The sequence below is a fragment of the Hemicordylus capensis genome, chromosome 4, assembly GCF_027244095.1.
Source record: "Hemicordylus capensis ecotype Gifberg chromosome 4, rHemCap1.1.pri, whole genome shotgun sequence".
NCBI classification, from domain to species: Eukaryota; Metazoa; Chordata; class Lepidosauria; order Squamata; family Cordylidae; genus Hemicordylus; species Hemicordylus capensis.
This window is the reverse complement of record NC_069660.1, coordinates 7749730-7773051: the sequence shown is the minus strand read 5'-3', so window position 1 is coordinate 7773051 and position 23322 is coordinate 7749730. Positions and strand designations below refer to the sequence as shown.

At 49.6% G+C, this 23322-nt stretch overlaps 1 protein-coding gene across 9 annotated transcripts in view; it reads left to right on the top strand.

Moving 5' to 3' along the window:
* ARFRP1 (ADP ribosylation factor related protein 1) overlaps positions 1–23322 on the top strand; it is a 55477-nt gene that overhangs the window by 14165 nt on the left and 17990 nt on the right. For 3 of the 9 annotated variants that reach the window (XM_053313691.1, XM_053313693.1, XM_053313692.1), the window contains exons 6-7: positions 1149–1219; positions 8969–9221. In XM_053313691.1, the coding sequence (XP_053169666.1) occupies positions 1149–1219; positions 8969–9172 (275 nt within the window). In that variant the 3' untranslated portion in view covers positions 9173–9221. Of the gene's footprint in view, positions 1–1148; positions 1220–8968; positions 9222–11507; positions 11796–20258; positions 20360–20984; positions 21150–21243; positions 22156–23322 lie in introns of those variants that run through there. The other 6 variants (XM_053313694.1, XM_053313695.1, XR_008320790.1 and 3 more) reach the window with 6 other exon arrangements.

The window sequence follows — 23322 nt, the reverse complement described above, 5'->3', positions numbered from 1 at the left end:
TTGACATAGTATACTTGGTTTTCCAAAAAGCTTTTGACAAACTTCACCACCAAAGGCTCTTGAGCAAACTTAGCAGTCATGGGATAAGGTGACGGTTTCATGTGAGGATCAGTAACTGGTTGAAGGACAGGAAACTGAGGTTAGGGTAGGAATAAATGGACAGTTTTCACATTGGAGGGAAGTAAGAAGTGGGGCCCCCAGGGATCTGTACTTGGACCAGTGCTTTTGTTCATAAATGATCTAGAAGTTAGGGTAAGCAGTGAAATGGCCAAATTTGCAGATGACACTAAACTATTTAGGGTAGTGAAACCCACACCAGATTGTGAGGAGCTCCAAAAAGTTCTCTCCAGACTGGGGTAGTGGGCAACAAAATGGCAAATGTGGTTCAATGTAAGCAACTGTAAAGTAATGCATATTGGGTCAGAAAACTCCATGTATATATATGCTGATGGGATCTGAGCTGTCGGTGATTGACTAGGAGAGGGATTTTGGGGTCATTGTGGACAGCTCATCGAAAGTGTCGACTCAGTGCGTGGCAGTGGTGAGAAAGGCCAATTCCATGCTAGGGATCCAATTCATGTCACTCACCACTGACATGATCAAAGTATATAAAATTATGCATGGAGTGGAGACAGTGGACAGAGAGAAATGTTTCTCCCTCTCTCACAACACTAGAACCAGGGATCATCCCATGAAACTGAAAGCCGGTAAATTTAGGACTGATAAGAAGAAGTACTTCTTCACAGTACCATGGGATGTGATGATGGCCACCAGCATGGGTGGCTTTAAAAGGGGTTTAGTCAAATTCATGGAGGACAGGTCTATCAATGGCTACTAGTCTGGTGGCTGTAGGCCCCTTCCAGCCTCAGAAGCATGATACCTCTCAATACTGGTTGCAGGGGAGCAACAGCTCTCACCTCTTGCCTGTGGGCTCCCCAGAGGCACATGGTGGGCCACTGTGTGAAACAAGATGCTGGACTAGACAGGCCTTGGGCCGGATCCAGCAGGGCTGTTCTTATGTTCTTAGTGGCATGCATGCCATCATGTCTCCTAATTCTCATTGCCAAAGCATTTTAGTTGTGACACACTGATACTGGCTCTCCCTTTCAGTCTCTCATGTTCTCTTACCTCTTTCATTTTCCTCTCAGAGAAGATGGTGACCAGTGAAGTCCTGGAAGGTGTGCCGCTGTTGGTTCTTGCTAACAAACAAGATGTAGAGGTGAGCTAAGGATTGTCTGCATAAAATTAGTTCCCCGCCTAGTCACTTTCAGTTAGGGATGGGCCCGGACTGGTCCGGAGGCCATTGTAAAGGCCTCCGGACCTGGGCGGTCTTGTTCAGGTGGGGGGTAGCTTTAAGAGCGGTGGGAGGGTTTACTTACCTCTCCTGCCGCTTTCCTGCTCTGGCGCCGTAATTGTAGGAGTTATTGGGGCGGCAGGATACCTCCCTGCCGCCTCTTCCCCGCTGTTGCTGTAAAAAACTCCCAGGAGTCCTTTGTGCGTGCACACGTCACAGAGACGTGAAGTGCGCGCACGATGTGTGTGCGCGCAAAGGACTCCTGGGAGTTATTTACAGCAACAGCAGGGAAGGGGCAGCAGGGAGGTATCCTGCCGCCCCAATTACTCCTACAATTGCGGTGCCAGAGCGGGAAAGCAGTGGAGGGGTAAGTAAGCCCTCGCCCCCCGCTCTTAAAGCTACCCCCACCCCAGTGCCGGACCACAGTTTTGCGGTTCCGTGCACACCCCTACTTTCAGTTCTGATTTACAGTGTAATCAGTGTTGCTTGCCCTGTCCCTTCCTGCTTGCTTCTGTGGTATTCCTGTTACAATAAGTAATTGTTGTGAACTTCATGCTTCACTGATGTACAGGAAGCCTGAACTTAAAATACTCCTTTCCTTGTTGGAGCTGTCACATGCACTCTGTATAAAGCAGAAAAGATCATTATTGTGGTTCAAAATGACCCATGCCCTTCTATGAATGATACAACAAAGTGATTCAGGAGCAGCTATTTGTGGCTTGAAATTCCTGAGAAAACTCCTGTCACACTCTGTTATGATTAGCCTTACCTAGAAATGTGCCTATTCCAAACAAGGCCATTTGTAGGGCTGGTATAGTCATGTTTTCTCTCTGCTCTTCCCTCAACCCCTTATCAACCATTTCCAGAGCTCATATCCAAAATCAGCTTCTGATGAGAACTCGCCAGTCATGCTTAGAATTTAGCTCAGAAAAACAGAAGAATCATCTTGAAACTCAGAAAATAGCTTGGCTTATTCAGAGCCTGGTTCAGACCCTTAACCTGTCTCCATTGATGTCAGTGGGAGAATGACAGGGTCCATACTCTCCCTCAGCCACCTGCCGGCCAACTTGCCTCCCTTCTTTCAACCCCCTCATAGGAACAGAGGAAGCTGCCTTCTACCGAGTCAGACCCTTGATCCACCTAGCTCAGTATTGTCTACACAGACTGGCAGTGGCTTCTCCAAAGTTGCAGGCAGGAGTCTCTCTCAGCTCGGTTTTGGAGATGCTGCCAAGGAGGGAACTTGGGATCTTCTGCATGCAAGCAGGCAGGTGCTCTTCCTGGAGCAGCCTCATCCCCTAAGGGGAATAGTTTACAGTGCTCACACATATCTCCCGTTCAAATACAAACCAGGGCAAACTCTGCTTAGCAAAGGGAACAGTTCATTCTGTTTACCCAAGACCAGCTCCCTTTACCTTGATTCCTTCTCCAGGACCAATAGAATGGAGGAAAGGATCGAGATCTCTCTTCCTCCTACCCTTTTTGACATCTGTGGCTGCATATCGAGCACAAGGAGTGGCGGGAAATGTAGTTTTCCTAGTACTAATGACAAATGTCAGCTTCTTATCCAAGCCAGAGAAGCACATTTGGAGCCATAATACTTGCCTTATATTGGGTCGAGCATTGCAAGCCCACCAAGGCTCATGTTTCAAATTGGGAAATACAGATGTCGGCAGCATCAACAATCCCCAGCAAAGATGTCCATTGTGTTCTAGCCATTCTCCATCCCCTTTGCGGTCCTAGGTCATCAACAGGTCAGTGGCTGACATCAGTGTTCTCTGTAACAGGGATTCCCAGATGTTATTGACTACCACTCCCCGCATCCCCAGCCAAAGGCCATTGCAGCTGAGGATGCTGGTAGTTGTAGACAACAACATCTGGGAATCCCTTTTACAGGGAACACTCACTGACATCTTGACTACTGAAACACACGTGTTTTTAGGCCCTGCGGGGAGACACCAGGAGCCCTTGTACAACTGCCCCCAGTACATGCTGTTTGTGCTGCAGAAGCTGCAGGGCTTCTACTTGTGAGTGTACTGCTCACATTTCAGAAGCACCCTCCAAGACTGAAAACACACCACAGGTTTTCCCATTGTACAGAGAGTACTTCTGGAGCACAAAGAGTGCTGGGAAGTATCAGCCTTGTGGCACAACAGCCACACACAGGCGCACGGGGGGGAGTTGTGCGAGAGCTCCTGGCATGTCCCCACCAGAGGCTCCTGACACGTGTGCTTCAGTAATCAGGATGTCAGCCACTGTGTTGATGGGGATGCTATGTTCCGCTTGTCACTGAATACCAGAGATGGTGATGCTCCTATTTGTTATATACATGGTCATTTCTCCGGGGGTGTGAAAACTGTGAGTGGGGAACCCCTAACCTTTCTGTTGTGGTACTTCTGCTTTCTGTTCACTTGGTCTCTGAGCCGCTCCTTGGTTATGTGAAAGCCGGGCTTCTCTGCCAGTCCCCTCTTGGAAGGGCTTGCTTGCCGAGACAGGGCGGGTCCCTGCAGCCACAGCAGCTGCCCAGGAATCTAGTGCCTGCTAGGGCAGCCTTCCTCAGCCTGTCCTGACAAGTCTTAGGTGTCACAGGGTGGGAGGGGGCTTCAGGCTTGACTCCCATTATGTCAGTTGTGGGGTTTTATCTGCTTGCAGTTGCTGGGGGTGTCTGGTTAGTCCCGCACTGCCTTTGTTTTTGCGATCCAGTCGGCAGCCCTGTGGCAGGGCATGGGTTGGCTTTAAGCAGCCAAAAGTCTTGGGAGCGATATGCATCCCTCCGATCCAAGATGGCATGATGCCCCTGAACACCAGGCCCTAGGCAGGGAGTGCCCAGGGAGGGGCAGCTGCCCCCTCTTCCCCTGCTTGTGGGGCTCACGAGTGCACCTGGTTGGCACCTCCGTGAGGCAGGGTGCTAGGCTGGATGGGCTTGGACCGATCCTGCAGGGCTCTTCTTAGGTTCTTAGTTGGGTCATTCTCTCTGTATAACTCTCTTGCATCACTGTGGATGTTTGGGTCTCGGATTCCCTGGAGTCCATGGCTGAGAGGCCATTGTAGCTTTACGGACAGTGTGTGGATGCAGATTGTTTCATGGAGCCCTAGTGATCCAGCAAATGGAGAGGTGCTAACTGAGCAGAGGCACCTTTTTAAAAGGGGTGATTCTCTTGATAGAGCAGGGCGAGAGCAGCTGGCCCTATCCAGCCCCAGTACAGCATCCCTCCAGTGGCTGTTGCTGGTGTCTCTCTTAGGTTTCTTTTCAGGATTGTGAGCCCTTTGGGGACAGGGAGCCATCTTTATGTATGTATTTTTATGTCTCTATGTAAACTGCTTTGAGAACTTTTGTTGAAAAGCAGTATATAAATATCTGTAGTAGTAGAAGTGCACTTGGATTTGGGAGTCCTGGGTTCAAATGTCATTTCTACCAGAGGCTCAAATTGCTGTTTCAAATAACCCAAAACTTCCATAGAAGAATTGGTCTAGAAGTCATATGTTGGTGGTTACATTTGCTCAATCATATGCATGCCAGGAAGCAGTGACCATGCAGATATGGAGCTGCTGCTCCCCATCTAGAAAGCGGAAATAGTTGTGAGGAGCAAAAACCAAAAGATTTTAACCTGTGTGTGCTCTACCACTGATAGTTTTTAGATTATAGAGTGCCTGCAACAATGAGGCCTTGTATATAAAATGAAAGGCACAGGTCCTGCCGTCAGAGTTATGATTTGAGTAGCAGGCGAGCCCCTTGCGGGGGGTTGAGGAGTGGAAAGGTAGAGCAGCAGGGTCACTTAAGGAATGAAGAAGAGGCTTTTTTTTAAATGGTGTTTCACTGCACTGAGAAGGAGCTGAACAAAGAGTTCCAAATATGGGGAGCAGCAAGAGAGGCAGGACAGAGCTGTGGATGGAGGAGGATGTATTTGCTCTCATGGGAGCTCAGTAATGATCAGTTCGTACCCTCTGTGCCATGCCAGAGATGTCTCTAGAATATATTTCTCTGTGTGTTTGCTGTAGTGTTTGCGATACCTATTTTGCATGAGCCACGTCCCACTCAGCAGCATAAAGATCAGAAACAACTCAGGGTTGTTTGTGTTTGGGCAACTTGGCCAAGGCCCAGGGGCGAGGACATGGGGATTTGTCCCACAGACCCAAATAATGGTGATTGGTTAAGCCTGCTTCACAGTGCGCTTTTAAGGCGCATCTGTGAAGTGGCTAATATGTACAAAAGGGGTGTGTGGGTGTGCGTGCAAGAGAGAGACACAAACAAGTTTGCAAACTCGGGTAAGCTCATCAGAGTGCTCAGATTGGCTTGACTTGCTGTGCTTGGTGACAGATTCGGGTTTGCTTCCCCATAATTGGGGTGGTGGTGTCCAAAGTTCTTGACTGGTCTTGGTAGCCAAACCAAACGTTGTGATGGCTGCAGTGCTGCACATTGCCTCTAGATGGAGCCAGTCACTTGATTCCGAGGTTGTCCAGCAAACTTCCGCGTTTCTTCTTTCTCTTTTCAGTCTGCTCTCAGATTCTTTCCCCTGTCTCCCATGGGTCTTCCTCAAACAGCAGTTTTACAGCATTTCCCTATGGTTAGGGTAAGGGCACATTTATACAAATCAGGAGTTTACCACAACTTCAGTATGGCAGCAGCAAGGTGTTGTTCATATAGCCAGCTGCATTATTCAGCTTTTTTCTTGGCAATTTGCCCTTAGTGCATAGTAAATACATCCTTTAAAAGTTGCACATTTTAAAACAGTTTTGTGGGATACGCGGTCATTTCTGCCCCACGTGGACAGGTGCCCACTCACTGCCTTAGCCTCCTCCGCCTCCTCCACTTCTGGCCTCCGCTTCCTACCCAACCTCATTCCTCACCACTTCAGCCCCTCGCTGGCTTGCCAGCCAGGGTGAACATAAGAACAGCCCTGCTGGATCAGGCCCAAGGCCCATCTAGTCCAGCATCCTGTTTCACATAGTGGCCCACCAGATGTCGCTGGAAGCCTACAGGCAGGAGTTGAGGGCATGCCATCTCTCCTGCTGTTACTCCACTACAACTGGTACTCAGAGGCATCCTGCCTTTGAGGCTGGAGATGGCCTATAGCCCTCTGAGTAGTAGCCATTGACAGACTTCCATGAAGTTATCCAGACCCTTCTTAAAACCATCCAGGTTGTTGGCTGTCACCACATCTTGTGGCAGAGAATTCCACAAGTTGATTATGTGTTGTATGAAAAAGTACCTCCGTTTGTTGGTCCTAAATTTCCTGGCAATCAATTTCATGGGATGACCTCTGTTCTAGTGTTATGTGTGAGAGAGAAGAATTTCTCTCTATCCACTTTCTCCACACCATGCATGATTTTATAGACCTCTATCATGTCTCCCCACAGTTGTCTTTTTTCTAAACTAAGTAGCCCCAGGTGTTGTAGCCTTACCTCATAAGAAAGGTGCTCTAGGCCCCTGATCATCTTGGTTGCCCTCTTCTGCACCCTTTCTAGTTCTACAATGTCCTTTTTAGATGTGGTGACCAGAACTATACATAGTATTCCAGGTGTGGCCACACCATAGTTTTGTATAAGGGCATTAAAATATTAGCCGTGTTATTTTCAATCCCTTTCCTAATGATCCCTAGCATGGAATTGGCCTTTTTCACATTGAATCGACACTTTCAACGAGCTGTCCACCACGACCCCAAGATCCCTCTCCTGGACAGTCACCAGCAGCTCAGATCCCATCAGCATATACTTGAAGTTGGGGTTTTTTGTCCCAATGTGCATGACTTTACACTTGCCAACATTATCACCCACTCACTCAGTTTGGAGAGATCCTTTTGGAGCTCCTCACAATCCATTTTGGATTTCACTATCCAGAAGAGTTTGGTGTCATCTGCAAATATGGCCACCTCGCTGCTTACCCCTACTTCTAGATCATTGATGAATAAATTAAAAAGCACCGGTCCCAGTAGAGATCCCTGGGGGACCGCACTTCTTACTTCCCTCCATTGTGAAAGCTCTCCATTTATCCCTACCCTCTATTTTCTGTCTTTCAACCAGTTAGCAATCTACACATGTACTTGTCCCCTTATCCCATGACTGCTAAGTTTTCTTAAGCGTCTTTGATGAGGAACTTTGTTGTTCTTTTCACTTTCAAGTGAGTGAGCGAACAAGGAGGCCCCCCCCCCCCAGCTTCTTGACTCGCTGGCAAACGGGGAAGAGCAGTTTTTCTCTCCTGCACGAGCAAGATGAGAGGTCAGAGGGGGCTCCTTCTCTTGTTCATTCTTGGCAGACCAGCAATAGGCTGGGCAGGTGACTCACTGGGCTGGCGCTGAGGAGGGAGGCAGGGAATAGGAGGCAGCAGCAATGTGAATGGTCCTGATTTACTTTACACTTACATGATTATAAAGGCAGTTTATATACTCTCATCTTGACTCATGCTACGCTAAGCCACTCCCCGCCCGCCTGCAGTAAAGTTTGCAGTCTGGAAAAGCTCACAATGAATATTTGCTGGTTTCACTATGTAGGATTTTTGTGGTGCCTACTCGTGTGTGTGTGTATCTTATTGTTGTGAGCTCTCCCGAGCAGTAGTGCACTGGAAAGGCGGGGTATAAATATTTTAAATAAATAATAATTTTTAAAAGGCTAACAGAGAGGGTTTCACAGTGTTTGACTGGCCTTGGTAGCCAATCCCGAAATGGTAGTTGCCAAGACTCTGCCCCTATTCCTGGTTCCTGTATACTGAGCCTCTGTCCCATGCACAGTAAGGAGCAAGCCCCAGCTTCATGCTTGGATCTGGAAGTGGGGGGAAAGGGGCTTGTTGGCTTGGCCCCGCACTGCCCAAGTGTTGCGTGTGCCTTTTGACCACACGGCTGTCAATCCCCCAGGCTTGCTCTCATTCCCAGAGCTGGGTCACCGTGCACCTGTGGGGGCAACCCCTGTCCCCCTCAGCAGCTCCAAGGTTGGGAGGACACCCGGGACTAATCACACTCACCAGAAGCCGCAGCTGATTCCCTGTCACAAGCAGAAAGGTGGAATCCTGCAGACAGATGTATTGAGGTTGGTGAGCACTTGTGGACTACATACTGCCTCAGGTGCATCCTCAGTTGGCCAATGCGTGCACACAAAGAGAAAGCAATGTAAACAGAGATGCAGGGCGGGGCAGGGGAGGCAAGGCTATCAAAGGAAAGGCAAATTTGTGACATTTGAGCATTGCATCAGAACGTCTCGCATGCTTGCACTGCTCTCCAAAACAACAGCAACGATGACGATGATGAATATTTATATGCCACTTTTCAGCCAAAGTTCCCAAAGCAGTTTACGTAGATATAAATAAATTAAATGGCTCTCTGTCCCCAGAGGGCTCCCAATCTAAAAAATAAACAAGATAGACACCAGCAATAGCCACAGGAGGGATGCTGTGTTGCGGCTGGAAAGGGCCAGCTGCTCTCCTCCTGGTAAATAAAGAGAATCGCCACTTTTAAAAGGTGCCTCTCTATTCATTCTCTCAGCAGCTTTAGCAAACAGAGTGGTCTTACATATTAGGACACCAGAGTCCAGAAGATGATGATAAACATTGGGAGCCTCTGTGAAGTCCATCGCAAGAAATGCTTTGGATTTTAACCAGGCAATGTGTCTGTTTAGTATTAGTTTTACTTCATCTGTTTAGTTTTGCAAGTGCGAAAGAGATTCTTTGAATTTTTTCCATTGCAACAGACGAAAGCAGCTACCTCTGCTATTTATTTTATCAAGAATGTTGTTGCTGACGTACCCCAAGTGCTGCATTTCTTGTGCTGGGTACTGCTCTTTTTTGGACTTCTGCTCTGCAAGTGGACTTGCTTCACTTCACGTCTCTCAGGGCTGTGGATTGGCTGTCTGGTGGATGGACAAAGGATGCTGCCCAAACAAGGCATTTTGTAGCCTGGATTGCATAGAAGATGATGAGAAATGACTTGGCCATGATTCTGAACTTTTTGCCTTCTTCAAGGTTTCCTTTCCTGTTTGTCAACTCTGAGCATTTCTGGTATGTTGATAGCTGAATGTTAGCTACAAAAGATAACTAAGCCAGAAAGCTGTCATCCTGAGTTATCTGTGGAGTGAAGTCCAAACCACTTTGGACACGTTATTTCTTTGTCCATGTAGTAGCAAGCATGACTTGTCCCCTTAGCTAATCAGGGTCCACCTTGGTTGCATTTGAATGGGAGACCACATGTGAGCACTGTAAGATACTCCCCTCAGGATGGAGCCACTCTGGGAAGAGCAGAAGGTTCCAAGTTCCCTCTCTGGCAGCATCCCAAGATAGGCCTGAGAGAGAGATTCCTGCCCGCAACCTTAGAGAAGCCGCTGCCAGTCTGTGAAGACAATACTGAGCTAGATAGACCAATGGTCTGGCTCAGTATATGGCAGCTTCCTGTATTCCTATTCCCACTTCCACTCCAGTTCATAGAAAGATTTCTGTCTTGTGTTCTTGTTCATTCTCTCTTTCTCTCTTTTAAAAAAAGTATGAGAAGAGGCAGATATTTCACAATCCAATTCAAGTCCAGGGAGTGAATATTTTAATAATATTTTTAAATATTTTTTTAATATAATTAAAACTGTTGAAAGAGACATGATGAGGAAAAAATCAGAGAGGGGTTGAGATGAGCCTCTCTAGGCAAGGAGTCCCAGAGCTTCCCACAGGAAGGCCCTTTCACACATCTGAATCAACCACACCTCATTTGTCAGTGGGATAGCCATGCATATATACATACATCAGGGGTTATCAGACCTGGGTACCTGGATGATGTTAGACTTCAGCTCTCATAATCCCCAGCCACAATGGCCAAAGACCAACAGCATCTGGGGATCCAAGTCTGAGAACCCCTGACATACACGTATACATTTCCATTCAATCTCAGAAGCTTGAGTCCTACAACACATGTACAGCTCCATTCTCCATGGGCTCCTGAGACTTTCAGCCCTGAGTCAATGTACTGGTGTTGACCTTGAAATCCCTAAATGAGTTCACACCTTTGTCTACAAGACTGCTTCCATCTATGTTCCCCACATCCCACTGCTGATGGGGATGCGTAGGTGCTGTGTGGAGGGCAGTCTTCTTGGTGAAGCCATTCCCTGCTGCAGCTGGCCGCAGGGTTCAGTTCCAGCGGGCTCCCTCTCCGTGCCTTTAGGCATTGGTTAAAAGACAAATTGTTCCAACATTCTTTCCAGCAGGATGTTCTGGGAGACTTACCATCACAGCTGCTCTTGCTGCTGCTGTGTTGTTGTTGTTGTTGTTGTTTTGATTTCTATACCCCCCTTCCAAAAATGGCTCAGGGCGGTTTACACAGAGAAATAATAAATAAATAAATAAATAAATACGATGGCTCCCTGTCCCCAAAGGGCTCACATTCTAAAAAGAAAGACAAGATAGACACCAGCAACAGTCACTGGAGGTCCTGTGCTGGGGGTGGACAGGGCCAGTTACTCTCCCCCTGCTAAATAAAGAGAATCACCATGGTAAAAGGTGCCTCTTTGCCCAGTTAGCAGGGGGTTATGGTTTTATGATTGGTGTTAGCTGCCTCAGGGATCCCCTTTGAGGATGGAATGATATAGTATATGTATGTGAAATAAGGTGTTAATCTCATGCAGATTTGCACAGGTGTTACCTCATTGCAAATTTGTTCTGGGTGAATTCTTTCCAGCTTGTTCAGCCTGAGAATGTGGGCAGGGTCCAATGTGGGCAGGGTCCTTGGGAGCGTCAAGACAGCCATGGGTTTGCTTGACCCTTGGAGAGGGAGTGGGGAAAGTGCCTTGTGCTGGCACACATTGTGCTAGTGATAAATTGTGGGTGCTGCCTACAGTATGATAATTTAGATGGTTCTAATAAAGCCACCTAATGGCACAGTGGGGGAATGACTTGATTCACAAGCCAGAGGTTGCCAGTTCAAATCCTCGCTGGTATGGGAAACACCTATATCGGGCAGCAGCAATATAGGAAGATGCTGAAAGGCATAATCTCATACTGCGTGGGAGGAGGCAAGAGTAAACCCTTCCTATATTCTACCAAAGACAGCCAGAGGGCTCTGTGGTTGCCAGGAGTCGACACTGACTTGATGACACACTTTACCTTAATAAAGGTAAACCCTGTTGTGTCTTTTTGATTTTATTTTCTAATGGACCAACACAGTCACCTGTCTTTCCACCTGCTAAATAATGTTTCCTTCACCACCCTGGGGAGTAGAAGCTTTCTTTCCCTCAAATCTGTCCTTTTGTCTAGATGCTCAAGGGAGTTAACCACCTGTGCCCTTGAGGAAGAGGCATGTGGCATCCATTTCTTTCTGTCTGCACTTTAAGGACACAACCTTCCAGTACAAAGGCTGACTGTATAAACATTACATCAGGAAGTCCATGTGGAAATCTCTTGCTTCCTGTTGCTGTTCCTGCTGGACTTCTGTCAGGCCAATAGTGACACGGTTCAGTGATGTCATTCCACCCCCCTGCTCTGGCGGTTTCATTCTCTGTCTGTGTATCTTTTGGCTCTCCACGACTCCTTAGGGAACCATGAGATCGTGTAATGTTTAGTAAAAAATTTATTTAATTAGGGCATTCCTCATTGCACTCTTCTTACAAGGAACTCAGGGCAGTGTATGTGGTCAGCCATGTTTTAGCTTTACAGCAGCCCTGTTAGGTAGTTTAGGGTAAGAGATTGACTAACTCAAAGCCATCTGGTGACTTTAACCACTGAGTGGGAATTTAATTGGAGTCTCCCAAATGCCAGTCTGATCCCACACTGACTCAAAGTTGACCATGCAATGTGAGAGAGTTTGAGTTACACAGAACTCTGGCCTCTGGCTGAATATTTGAAGAAGGAAGAACAACATTTCCAGGCAAGGACATGGAGTTTATTTATTTAATTTTTATGCTGCCTTTCATAAGACATCCCAAGGCAGTATACAAAAAATAAAATACAACTAGCTGACCCCGTGTGGCAGTGTACTCCGCCTTTGGCCTCCCCTCCAGAGACTTCACTTGCCCATCCCCACCCCTTGCCCATTTGTGTCCCCCCATCCTCTCACCTGGCAGCTGTGGCCATGCAGCCCACCCTCCTGCTGCTTGCCCGTTCATCTCAGCCTCTATAACTGCCCCTGACTCTCTCCCGCTTCAGCCCCAGCTTGTTCTTCCCACCACAAACTTCACACTCCATAGCGTTTTCTCTCCCCCACCCCTCGCTTTCCTCCCCTCTCTTATGTCCACCCACCATCAGTCTCTTTTCAAAAGCAGCCATCTTTTCCCGTGCGGGTCCAGCAGCAACCTCCATCGGCCAGTCGTGCATTTCTGCTCGTCCTGCTCCCTCAAGCACCGAAGCCTCCTCAATCAGGCTGCAAGCTCCCTCACTTACCGGAGTCCTCCAGCCAGCCAGCCGCTTCCTGCCTGCCGTGTGGCTCCACTGCCCGCCCAAACTGGTTGCTGCCGCCGTCGCCAATTGCATGCGTGAGAGCTCTGTCTGGAGCTCTCATGGGATTTCTGCCACGCTCACGAGATTTCCGCCATGCATTTGAACCGGCACATCTTGGAGAAATAAGTATATAGACAAAGCTTCATAAAAATAGCACTTAAAACCTTAAAACCAGTTAAACTTTAAAACCATAGAACATGAAAAAACAACCATAAAAAAAGACAAACAGAAGCCCGAAAGCAGTCTCTAAGGGGTAAAAGCCTGAACAAATAAAAATGTCTTTAGTTGTTTTTTAAAAGCAGCACAGTTGTCAAAGAGCAGATATTCACTGGGAGAGCATTCCAGAGCCTGGGAGCAACAACCAAGAAGGTTGTTCCCACATGCACAACCATTTAGCCCCTCTCAACGTCTGCACACGAAGCAAAGGCCCCTCTGACAACCTTGTTGGGCGGGCAGGAACCTTTGGGAGCAGATGGTCCTTCAGGTATCCAGGACCCACACCATTAAGGGCTTTAAAGGTAATAACCAGCACCTTGTATTGGATCCGGAAACCCATTGGCAGCCAGTGCAGCGCTTTTGAAATAGGTGTAATATGCTCTGAGTGAGCAGTTCCAGAGAGAACCTTGGCAGTTGCACTCTGCACCAACTCAAGTTTTTGAATATTCTTCAAGGGTGGTCCCTTCAAGGGTGGCAATAAAGCGTATTGCAGTAATCCAGCCACAACATGACTAAGGCATGGGTAATTGTGGCTAGAACTGCCTTCTTGAGAAAAGGATACAGCTGGTGCACTAGCCAAAGCTGTGCAAAGGCCTCCAATGCTTCCACCTGAGCATGCAAAAGCAGAGCTGGGCCCAGCAACACCCCCAAGCTGCACACTTGCTCTTTCAAGGGGAGTACAACCCCATCCAGAGCTGGTTGAATCACCCTATCCTGATGGGCTTTTCTGCTGACCAGCAGCATTTATTTATTTATTTATTTATTTTTGCATTTATATACCGCCTTTCGTTAAAAAGATAACCCCAAGGCAGTTTACAAAAGTTAAAAACATACAATAAAAAGACAATAAAAATATCATGTTAAAAATATAAAAACATATAAAAACAGGCATAAAAACAATACAACAAATAAAAACACAAAGAAGCTGCAGTAGAAAACGATCATGTAAAAGCCTGGGTAAAAAGCCAAGTCTTTAAAAGCTTTCTAAAAGCCGTGATGGAGTCCGAGGAACGAATGGCCACTGGGAGAGCATTCCAGAGTCTGGGGGCAGCAACAGAGAAGGCCCTGTCCCGAGTGCACGACAGCCGGGCCTCCCTCACTGTCGGCACCCGGAGCAGGGCCCCCTCAGATGTCCTTGTCAAGCGGGCAGCAACCCTTGGGAGCAGGCGGTCCCTCAGATACCCCGGGCCCAAACCGTTTAGGGCTTTAAAGGTCAAAACCAGCACCTTGAATTGGACCCGGAAACGAAGCGGCAGCCAGTGCAGCTCTTTCAAAATGGGGGTGATATGTTCCCAACGGGCAGCTCTGGATAAAACCCTCGCTGCCGCGTTTTGCACTAGCTGCAGTTTCCGGATATTCTTCAAGGGCAGCCCCACGTAGAGCGCGTTACAGTAATCCAGCCGCGACGTGACTAAGGCGTGGGTAACCGTGGCCAGATCTGCCTTCTCGAGAAAGGGACGCAGCTGGCGCACCAGCCGAAGCCGTGCAAAGGCACCCCTGGCCACCGCCTCCACCTGAGCTTCCAAAAGCAGAGCCGGGTCCAGTAGTACCCCCAAGCTGCGAACTTGCTCCTTCAAGGGGAGTGCAACCCCATCCAGAACCGGTAAAATCTCCTCATCCCGATTGGCTCTCCTACTGACCAACAGTACCTCCGTCTTATCCGGATTCAGTTTCAGTTTGTTAGCCCACATCCAACCCATCATGGCCTCCAGCCCCCGATTCAGGACATCCACCGCCTCCCTAGGATCAGATGACAAGGAGAGATAGAGCTGAGTGTCATCCGCATATTGCTGACAACTCAGTCCAAATCTCCGGATGACCTCTCCCAGCGGCTTCATGTAGATGTTAAACAGCATGGGGGACAAGACCGATCCCTGCGGGACCCCACAGGCCAACGGCCACGGGGCCAAGCAGTAGTCCCCCAGCACCACCTTCTGAACCCTCCCCTCAAGAAAGGACCGAAACCACTGCAACGCAGTGCCTCTGATTCCCAAACTCGAGAGGCGGCCAAGAAGGATACCATGGTCGATGGTATCGAACGCCGCCGAGAGGTCCAGCAGAACCAACAGGGACGCACTCCCCCTGTCTAGTTCCCGGCGTAGGTCATCCACTAGGGCGACCAAGGCAGTCTCAGTCCCATACCCGGGGCGGAAGCCAGATTGAAAAGGGTCCAGATAATCCGTATCATCCAAGACCCTCTGCAGCTGGGACGCCACCACACGCTCTATCACCTTGCCCAAAAAGGGGAGGTTAGACACAGGTCTATAGTTGTCCAGGTTGGAGGGATCAAGGGAGAGCTTTTTTAATAGAGGTCTTACCACCGCCTCCTTAAGGCACGATGGCATCCTGCCCTCCCTTAATGAAGCATTAACGATCACCTCCAGCCATCTACCTGTCCCCTCCCTGGCAGCTTTTATTAGCCATGAAGGGCAAGGGTCAAGAGCGCACGAAGTCGCCCGCACGCTGCCCAGGATCTTGTCCACATCCTCAGGCCACACCAACCGAAAAGAATCCAACACAACGGGACCAGATGGTACCAAAGGCATGTCTGCCGGAACTGCCAAAACTCTGGAGTCCAGGTCAGCACGGATGCAAGCGACTTTATCTGCAAAGCGACAGGCAAACCGATCACAAAGAGCTGTAGATGGCTCCTCTCCCATTGTCTGGGGGGATGTGTGGAGCAAGGTTTTCACCACACAAAACAGCTCTGTTTGTCTGCACTGAGCAGATGCAATGGAGGCGGAGAAAAAGCATTTCTTCGCCGCCCCCACCGCCACGGCATAGTCCCTAAAATGGGCTCTAGCCCGTGTTCGGTCGGATTCGTGACGACTCTTCCTCCAGCGTCGCTCCAGCCGTCGCCCGAGTTGCTTCATCGCCCTAAGCTCCGAGGAAAACCAAGGAGCCGAACGGGCTCCACCAAGCCGGAGAGGGCGCTTGGGGGCAACCGTGTCAACAGCCCGGGCCATCTCTCCATTCCAGAGATCAACCAAGGCCTCGACAGGGTCACCAGCTCTGGACACTGGAAACTCCCCGAGGGCCGTCTGAAATCCAAGCGGATCCATAAGCCTCCGGGGGCGGACCATCTTAATCGGCCCACCACCCCTGCAGAGGGTAGACGGAGCAGTCAAACTAAACCCCACCAGGTGATGATCTGTCCATGACAAGGGAGTGGTCTCAAATTTCCCCACCTCCAGATCATTTATTTCCCGGTCGGCAAAAACCAGATCCAGAGTGTGTCCCGCCACGTGGGTAGGGCCCGATACCAATTGAGACAGGCCCATGGTTGCCATGGAGGCCATGAAATCCTGAGCCGCACCCACTAGGGGGGCCTCAGCGTGGACATTGAAATCCCCCAAAACAATAAGCCTGGGGGAACCCAAGGCCACCTCCGAGACCACCCCCGCCAGCTCAGGTAGGGAGACTGAAGTGCAGCGGGGTGGTCGGTACACCAGCAGAATCCCCAGCCTATCTCGGAGGCCCACCCTCAAGGACAAACACTCGAAATTCTGAGATTGCCTGACCGGGCACCTGGAAACGGGGAGAGTCTCTCGAAAGATGACTGCAACGCCTCCTCCCCGACCCTCGAGGCGGGGCTGCTGCACGATCTGGAAACCTGGAGGACAAAGCTGAGAGAGACCGACCCCGCCCAGCGCATCCAACCAGGTCTCCGTCACGCATACCAGGTCAGCACGCTCATCCACAGTCAGATCGTGGATAAGAGATGTTCTTGTGTTAACTGACCTGGCATTCAGCAGCAGCACCCTAATCCTCGAAGGAGTGTTCCCAGAGCTCCCTAGGGTCAGAGGGTTGGGAGAAGGGCCGGAAAAAGGAACAGGCCTCAATTGCCTGGACCGATTTCCCCTGTAACGGCCTGCCCAACTCCCACCGCCATACCTCCCTCTGCCCGCTACCCGTGATATTGCCGCCCCCACTCCAGACCCACTTTTTCGCTCCCCCGGCACATCTCCCCAGAATAAACCACCACGGCTTCTTGGCTTAATAAAAAACCAAGACCAGACTTGCGTGATCTCCTGCTAGCTTCTTGATTGTGGGAAGACAGATCTTCAGGGCAGAAGGAAAAGATCTTCAGGGCCCCAGGCAGCTCACCCCACGGCTGAGAGCCACAAGGACGAGAGCCCTTGTGCTCTCGCCCTTCAGCTCACGCCAAGAGGCTCACGCCCCTGGCCCAGCCTGAGCTTGAACACACCTGAAGAAAGGTAGGGCAGAAGCAGAAACACAGTCACTGCCAGCCCAAGATCTTCCCTCTTCCCTTCTTCAGGCCCTGGCCCAGCCTGAGCTTTAAAGCAGCAGAGTCAGCCCCATAGATTGAACACACCTGAAGAAAGGTAGGGCAGAAGCAGAAACACAGTCACTGCCAGCCCAAGATCTTCCCTCTTCCCATCTCTGTCTTGCTGGATTTAACCTCAGTTTGCTAACCTACATCTGGCCCACCACCGCCTGCAGCCCCTGGTTCAGAATATCCACTGCTTCCCTAGGATCTGATGTCAAAGAAGGGTAGAGCTGAGTGTCATCTACATATTGATGACACTTCAGTCCAAACCTCCTGATGACCTCTCCCAGCAGTTTCATGTAGATGTTAAATAACATGGGGGACAATACTGAGCCTTGTGGGACCCCAGAGGCCAAGGAGTTGAGTAGAAGTCCCCCAATACCATCTTCTGGAACCTCTCCCCAAGAAAGGATTGCAACCACTCCGATGTACCACCCCTGACCCTATACGCAAGAGGTGGTCCAGAAGGATACCATGGTCGATGGTATCAAATGCCATTAAGTCCAGCAGAACTAGACAGAACCCTGCCTAATTCCCGGCATAGGTCCATTCACCCAGGTGACCAAGATAGTTTCAGTCTCAAACCTAGGGCAAAAGCCAGATTGAAAAGGGTCTAGATAATCCGTATCATCCAAGACCTTTTGCAGTTGCACAGACACCACACACTCTATCACCTTGCTTTAAAAAGGGAAGATTTGAAACAGGCTGATAATTACCAAGGTTGGTAGAATCAAGGGAGGTTTTTTTAAATTGGTTTCAGTGAAACCAGCTTTTTAGTTGGTTTCAGTGAAGCTGATGTAGTTTAATTAGGTTTGAACTCATTAGTCTGTAGAGGCAAACTAGCACAGTTCCCTCTGGGACTACAAGGGGAAAGAGTTAAGCTGATCTGTCTCTCTCCCAGAAACACTTTTTTTTAACACCCCACTCCAATGAAGAGTTCTGTGTAATTCTAAAGATCACACAGTACACTGAGGGATTGGTTGTCCCCATATGTGTGATGTATGACTGTCCCTGTGACTCCTAATGCAAGGCTTTCCAATCCTTGGTTCCCAGAAATCTTTGGACTACAACTCCTATCATTCCTAGCCTTCAGCCATTTTGACGGGGGATGATGGGAGTTGGAGTCCAACATCTGGGGACCCAAGGTTGGAAGCCCTGTTCTAATGGATCCACATGGCTACCTGGTTTTGACCACTGCAATATTTGCAGCTTAAGGATGTGCATGAACAGAGGTTGGAGCACAGGTTCAGCTTTAAGAAAGAGGAGAGCAGGTCCTTGCCTGCTCTCTGCTGCCCCATGCAGCTTCCTGCTGGGGCGGCACATATCCCACGTACTCGCACGCAGTGCCAGCACGCACAGGTAAGCAAGACCAGGCAGATGTGCATGGTGCCATTTGCATGGTCTTGCTTACATTTAGCAGAGAGAGCACAATTGCCTCTACCCAACCCCAGCACAGGGTCCCTTCAGGGACTGTGGCTGGTGTCTACCGTTTATGTTTCTCTTTTGACTGTGAGCCAGTCTTTGAGGACAGGCAGGACCACTGAAAACTGCTTTGAGAACTTCAGCTGAAAAGCGGTATATAACTATCTATAGCCTAGGCATAGTCAGCACGTAGAAGCCTTTTTTGTTCCATCTCGGTCCCTTCTGTTCATGCCATATAATAACTGGACACCCAACACTGCTGTTACCTGAGCTGCACTTGCTGTGGGTGGCAAGGGTACTTCAGAAGCTGGGCTGCTACATCACGCATCAAGACATTAGGATGAAGAGGTCAAGTGCTCATCCTGAAGGCGCAAGCTGGGAGACAGGAATAACTTTGTGCAATATGACAACCCTCCCCACCATGCCAGCTGAACCTCCCAGGCAATGTAACTGCAGCCACCAGAAACCAACCCCAATAAAAATGTGTGGACTACTTTGCAGGGTCGTTGTACAGCTGGCTGAGGATTATATTTGTGCTCCAGGGGAGACTTTCTAAGCTATCGTCAAGGCAATGAGAGCTGCCACCGAGATCTGCAAGGGAGGAAAGTATCCCTATCAAGCCTATGTCAGGCTTCTAATTGCCATTAAGCCAGCTCTGTCTGGGAGGAGCTGTGTGGCAGGGGGAAGCTCTGCCCTAGGCATTGCCATCTAGGCGGGGGCAGTGGGTGTTATGGGGGGGGGCCTCAGACAGCCCTAGCACCAACTTTATTCTAGCATGTCTGCAAGCCACCTTTCGCTTGGTAAACTGCTTTGAGAACAGTTTGCCAGGTTTACCTGGATGTCTTTAAAAGGCTTAGACCAATTCATGGAGGACAGGTCTATCAATGGCTACTAGTCTGGTGGCTATAGGCCACCTCCAGCCTCTGAGGCAAGATGCCTCTCAATGACAGTTGCAGGGGAGCAACAGCAGGAGAGAGGGCCTTCATCTCCTGCTTGGGGGCTTCTCAGAGGCATCGGGTGGGCCACTGTGCGAAACAGCATGCTGGACTAGATAGGCCTTGGGCCTGATCCAGCAGGGCTGTTCTTGTGTTCTTAATATTTTGTTAAAAAGTGGTATATGTGCAGAGCTGTGCCTCTTTTATTTATTTATTTAGAACATTCATACAAGGCTTTTCAGTAAGAAGCTCTTAAAGGCATTCATGTAGCAAAAGGTGGCTTACAGACATGCTAGAATAAAGTCCCCACTGTGGCCATGCTGGCTGGAAAAGTGCCTTGTGTGATTGTGTTACTTCTGAAAGATGAATGACTCCTATTCTGTGCTTTGGCGAGGCCCCTAGGGATGTTGATGTTGATGAGAGGAGTCCTGGGGGAGAATTGAACAATTGTGGGGGAATTGTCAAGAAGATCTCTCCATTCGCTGGTGGAGGTGTCTGGCCCACCTGCTTCTTAAAGCACGGAGACTGGACTGGGTGGCTTTTTAAGATCCTCCTTTCTGCCTTCATGCTGTGTGTGAGGGACTCCCAAGACAGCAGTGGAGTTCACCACTTGCAGCCATGGCAAGTCGGCCGAGGAGAACACATGGCTGGTAGCCCCTGTGCTCTTGGGAACAGCCCCGTCTCTGATGCCTTTCCTCCCTCCTGTAGAACTGCCTATCAATCCCTGATATCAAGACGGCATTTAGCGACTGCATCAACAAAATTGGAAAGAGAGACTGCCTGACTCAAGCCTGCTCTGCTCTCACTGGGTAAGCGCAGGAAGACATCTCACCAGCGTTCTCATGAAATGCAGCAAGTGAAGAGAGGTTGATGTCATGGGTGCATCTTGGCACTAACGTGGTGGGCAGGGATATTACGGGCAGGCGGAAACATTATGGGCAGGTTGTCTGCGTGAGGGACGCCACATTCCAGGCTCGCATTCAGAAAGCCGGAGGAAACGCCAGTCCTGGTACGCTGTTGTACAGTGACCACGGGAGGATTTGACGGTGTAATGAAGTTTTTATAGCTGCAAGTCAGCTTGGCCTAAAGCCTACACTTCTGTGGAACAGATCAAGTTACTTTCCCCTGAGCCCATTGCTCATTCTCGCTCTGCATCAACCACACTGAGTGGTAGCAACAGCCGTTTCTGCTCTCCAGGGCATTGGAGGTCAATCTCTTTCCAGCCCTACCTGGAGATGCTGCCAGGGATGGAACCTGGGGTGGTGGGCTTCTTTTTGCAAAAGAGGTGCCCTACCACTGAGCCCCGTCCCTGCTGCGAAGTGAATATTCAGTGCTGAGCTGCTGCTGCTGCTGTATATTGGCTGAAGCCAGTTTGTATCTGGGCCACAAATTCTCCAGGTGGGCCTTAGGATCACTTAGTGGTCTTGTCTGCAGGATCTCCTGTGTGAGCTGGCTGAGGAGGAAGCTGGAGGGGCCGGAGGGCAGCAATTAAAGTGAAGGAATGTGCATTGAGTGCCCTTTTCGTAGCTTGACCCTGAAGCAAGAGACGTATGTGTCTGTGCACAGGCATGCTCACAGCAGCCACACACTGCACAGGGGGGCCCTGTGGGAGATGCCTCGAGGGGGTTGGGAGGGGTTGCCAAGGCCCCAGAGCAGTGGGCAATGGTCGGTCTGTCTCTTGTGTTTTTCTTAGCAAAGGAGTGAACGAGGGCATCGAGTGGATGGTGAAGTGCGTGGTGAGGAACATTCACCGCCCCCCAAGGCAGAAGGACATCACGTAGAGAACCACTGAGGAACTGACCTCCGGACACCATTGTCCTGCACAGACACACTCTCTCTCTCCCCCCCTCCCTCCCTCCCTCCCACCCACCCACCCCCAACCAGGAAATCTCCAGAAACTCCTGGCTCTTCCTTCGCTTGCGTGTGTTGGAGTCATGCCTGTCCTCTTTTGCTGCCTTGCAAAAGAAGTCCTCGGCAGTGAAGGGACTCTGGCTGAAGTCTTTCTGTAGTGATCTCTCCTTCGCGCAGAGGGGACTGAGCGTCTCTGCCGGTGCATTGATGCGCCCCCAGGGCTCAGGTGTCCTCTGTGTTGCTGAAGTTTCTTGGGGTGACTAATCGAATGGATACGGGTGATTGGATCTGGAAACCTCACATTCCAGTTGCTGTTGGAAGTTGTTTCTCATCCTGAATTGTATCAATAACTGTGGCCAAAGTGGGGCTGGAAGTGGGAGGTGGCTGTTCCTTTGTAACCAAGTTAAGTGTCTCATCAGCCCTGTGGTGAGAATAAGGGCCTCTGTTGGGGCTAGTGGTCTGGTTTCTACTCTTGATAACATTAATATCCAGGGTCCAAGATGACTTGTGGTTTTTATTTCCAGTTGGTTTTCTGTCCACAGTATGGCAGAGATGAAAGCTGTAGGTGGCTGTGGGGTGAGTGCTTCCCTGGGGAGCTGTGTGCTAGAAGAAAGCTGCCTTCAGAAGACCTTCCCCTCTGGTTGTCTCAGCTAAATGGAGAAGATAGCTGGGAGCGGACATGCTCTGTGCATCTGCAAGAGCCAGAGACTCCCTGCAGGGATTATTATCCAATAAAGGTTCATATCCCTCTGTACGATTTTGCCGTTCATACAGTTGAACTGTACACTTCAGCAGAGCTCCTTATCACTGCAGGGACTGTCTCCTGGAAATGAAGAGAGGTGACTCATTCCTGTCATGTGCAACTGTCTTTCTGCAGCATGTTGGTTAGAAAACTGCCACCAATGGCCTGTCTGGCAAACAAGCCACAGCTGAATTCACCTGGTTTGTAAAATGTGGTTACAGGTCCCAGTATAGAGCCACCGTGGATTTGTTGGATACCTGGCAACGTTCTGTTTGGGTCACTGAAAAATGGTTGTGATGAGCTGAGAAGATCTCTTCCCTAGGTATTCAGGTAGCCAGTTCAGGCCTCTGTGTGTGTGGCGGGGGGGGGGGGGTAGAGAGAGAGAGAGAACAAGCCCAGAGTACACACAGACCTGACTGTGCTGCTGCTGCTGCCCTCTCCAGCAAGACTTTGCAGGGGTGCTTCTTCCCGTATGTATATTACTTGTTTGTCTGGATGTTCATGTGTAAACATCAGTGAGCTCTTATTGCCAGCCTGGGCTCTGCAAATTGGCTGTCGGTTCGGGAATTGCGAGCATATGTGCAGAACATGGAACAAACATGCTTCTGTGCGAGAGTCTCACTTCACCAACGCTGCAACAATCCAAAACAAATAGATCATTTCTCTGCCAACAGGAGCGAGAGAACAGGGAGAATCTTGGAGTTCCCCACTCGGTCAGATGGTTTCTCTTGCAACTGACTGTGAGGAAGGTGTTCTGTGGGCTCTGGTGTGCAGACCTCTTCTCTAGAGACATCTATGAGCATACAAATTGCACCATTCTTCTGCCCAGTTCAAAGTTCTGGCAGAACCCAGAAGCTGCTCTTCATTGAAAGCAGGGTTTGGGAGATCAAGAGTAGGCATGGAGAGCGTTTAGATCAGGTCTGAGGGGGGAGGGGATGAGAGCCATGGGCAAGAGGGGAGACCACTTGCACAGTCCATTGCTGACAATGAGGGGATGCAGAAAGGACATGATGGTGCCCATTGGTCAAGAGCAGCTGGTTGGAAACCTCCTAGAAACAATAGGCATGGAAGTACAGCTAGGGAGCATGTGTCCTCTCATGCGATATGAATGCACTAGCTGACCCCGCACAGAGCATCTGTGCGGTAGTTTACTTACTTTGTGGGTTTTTGCTGACCCCG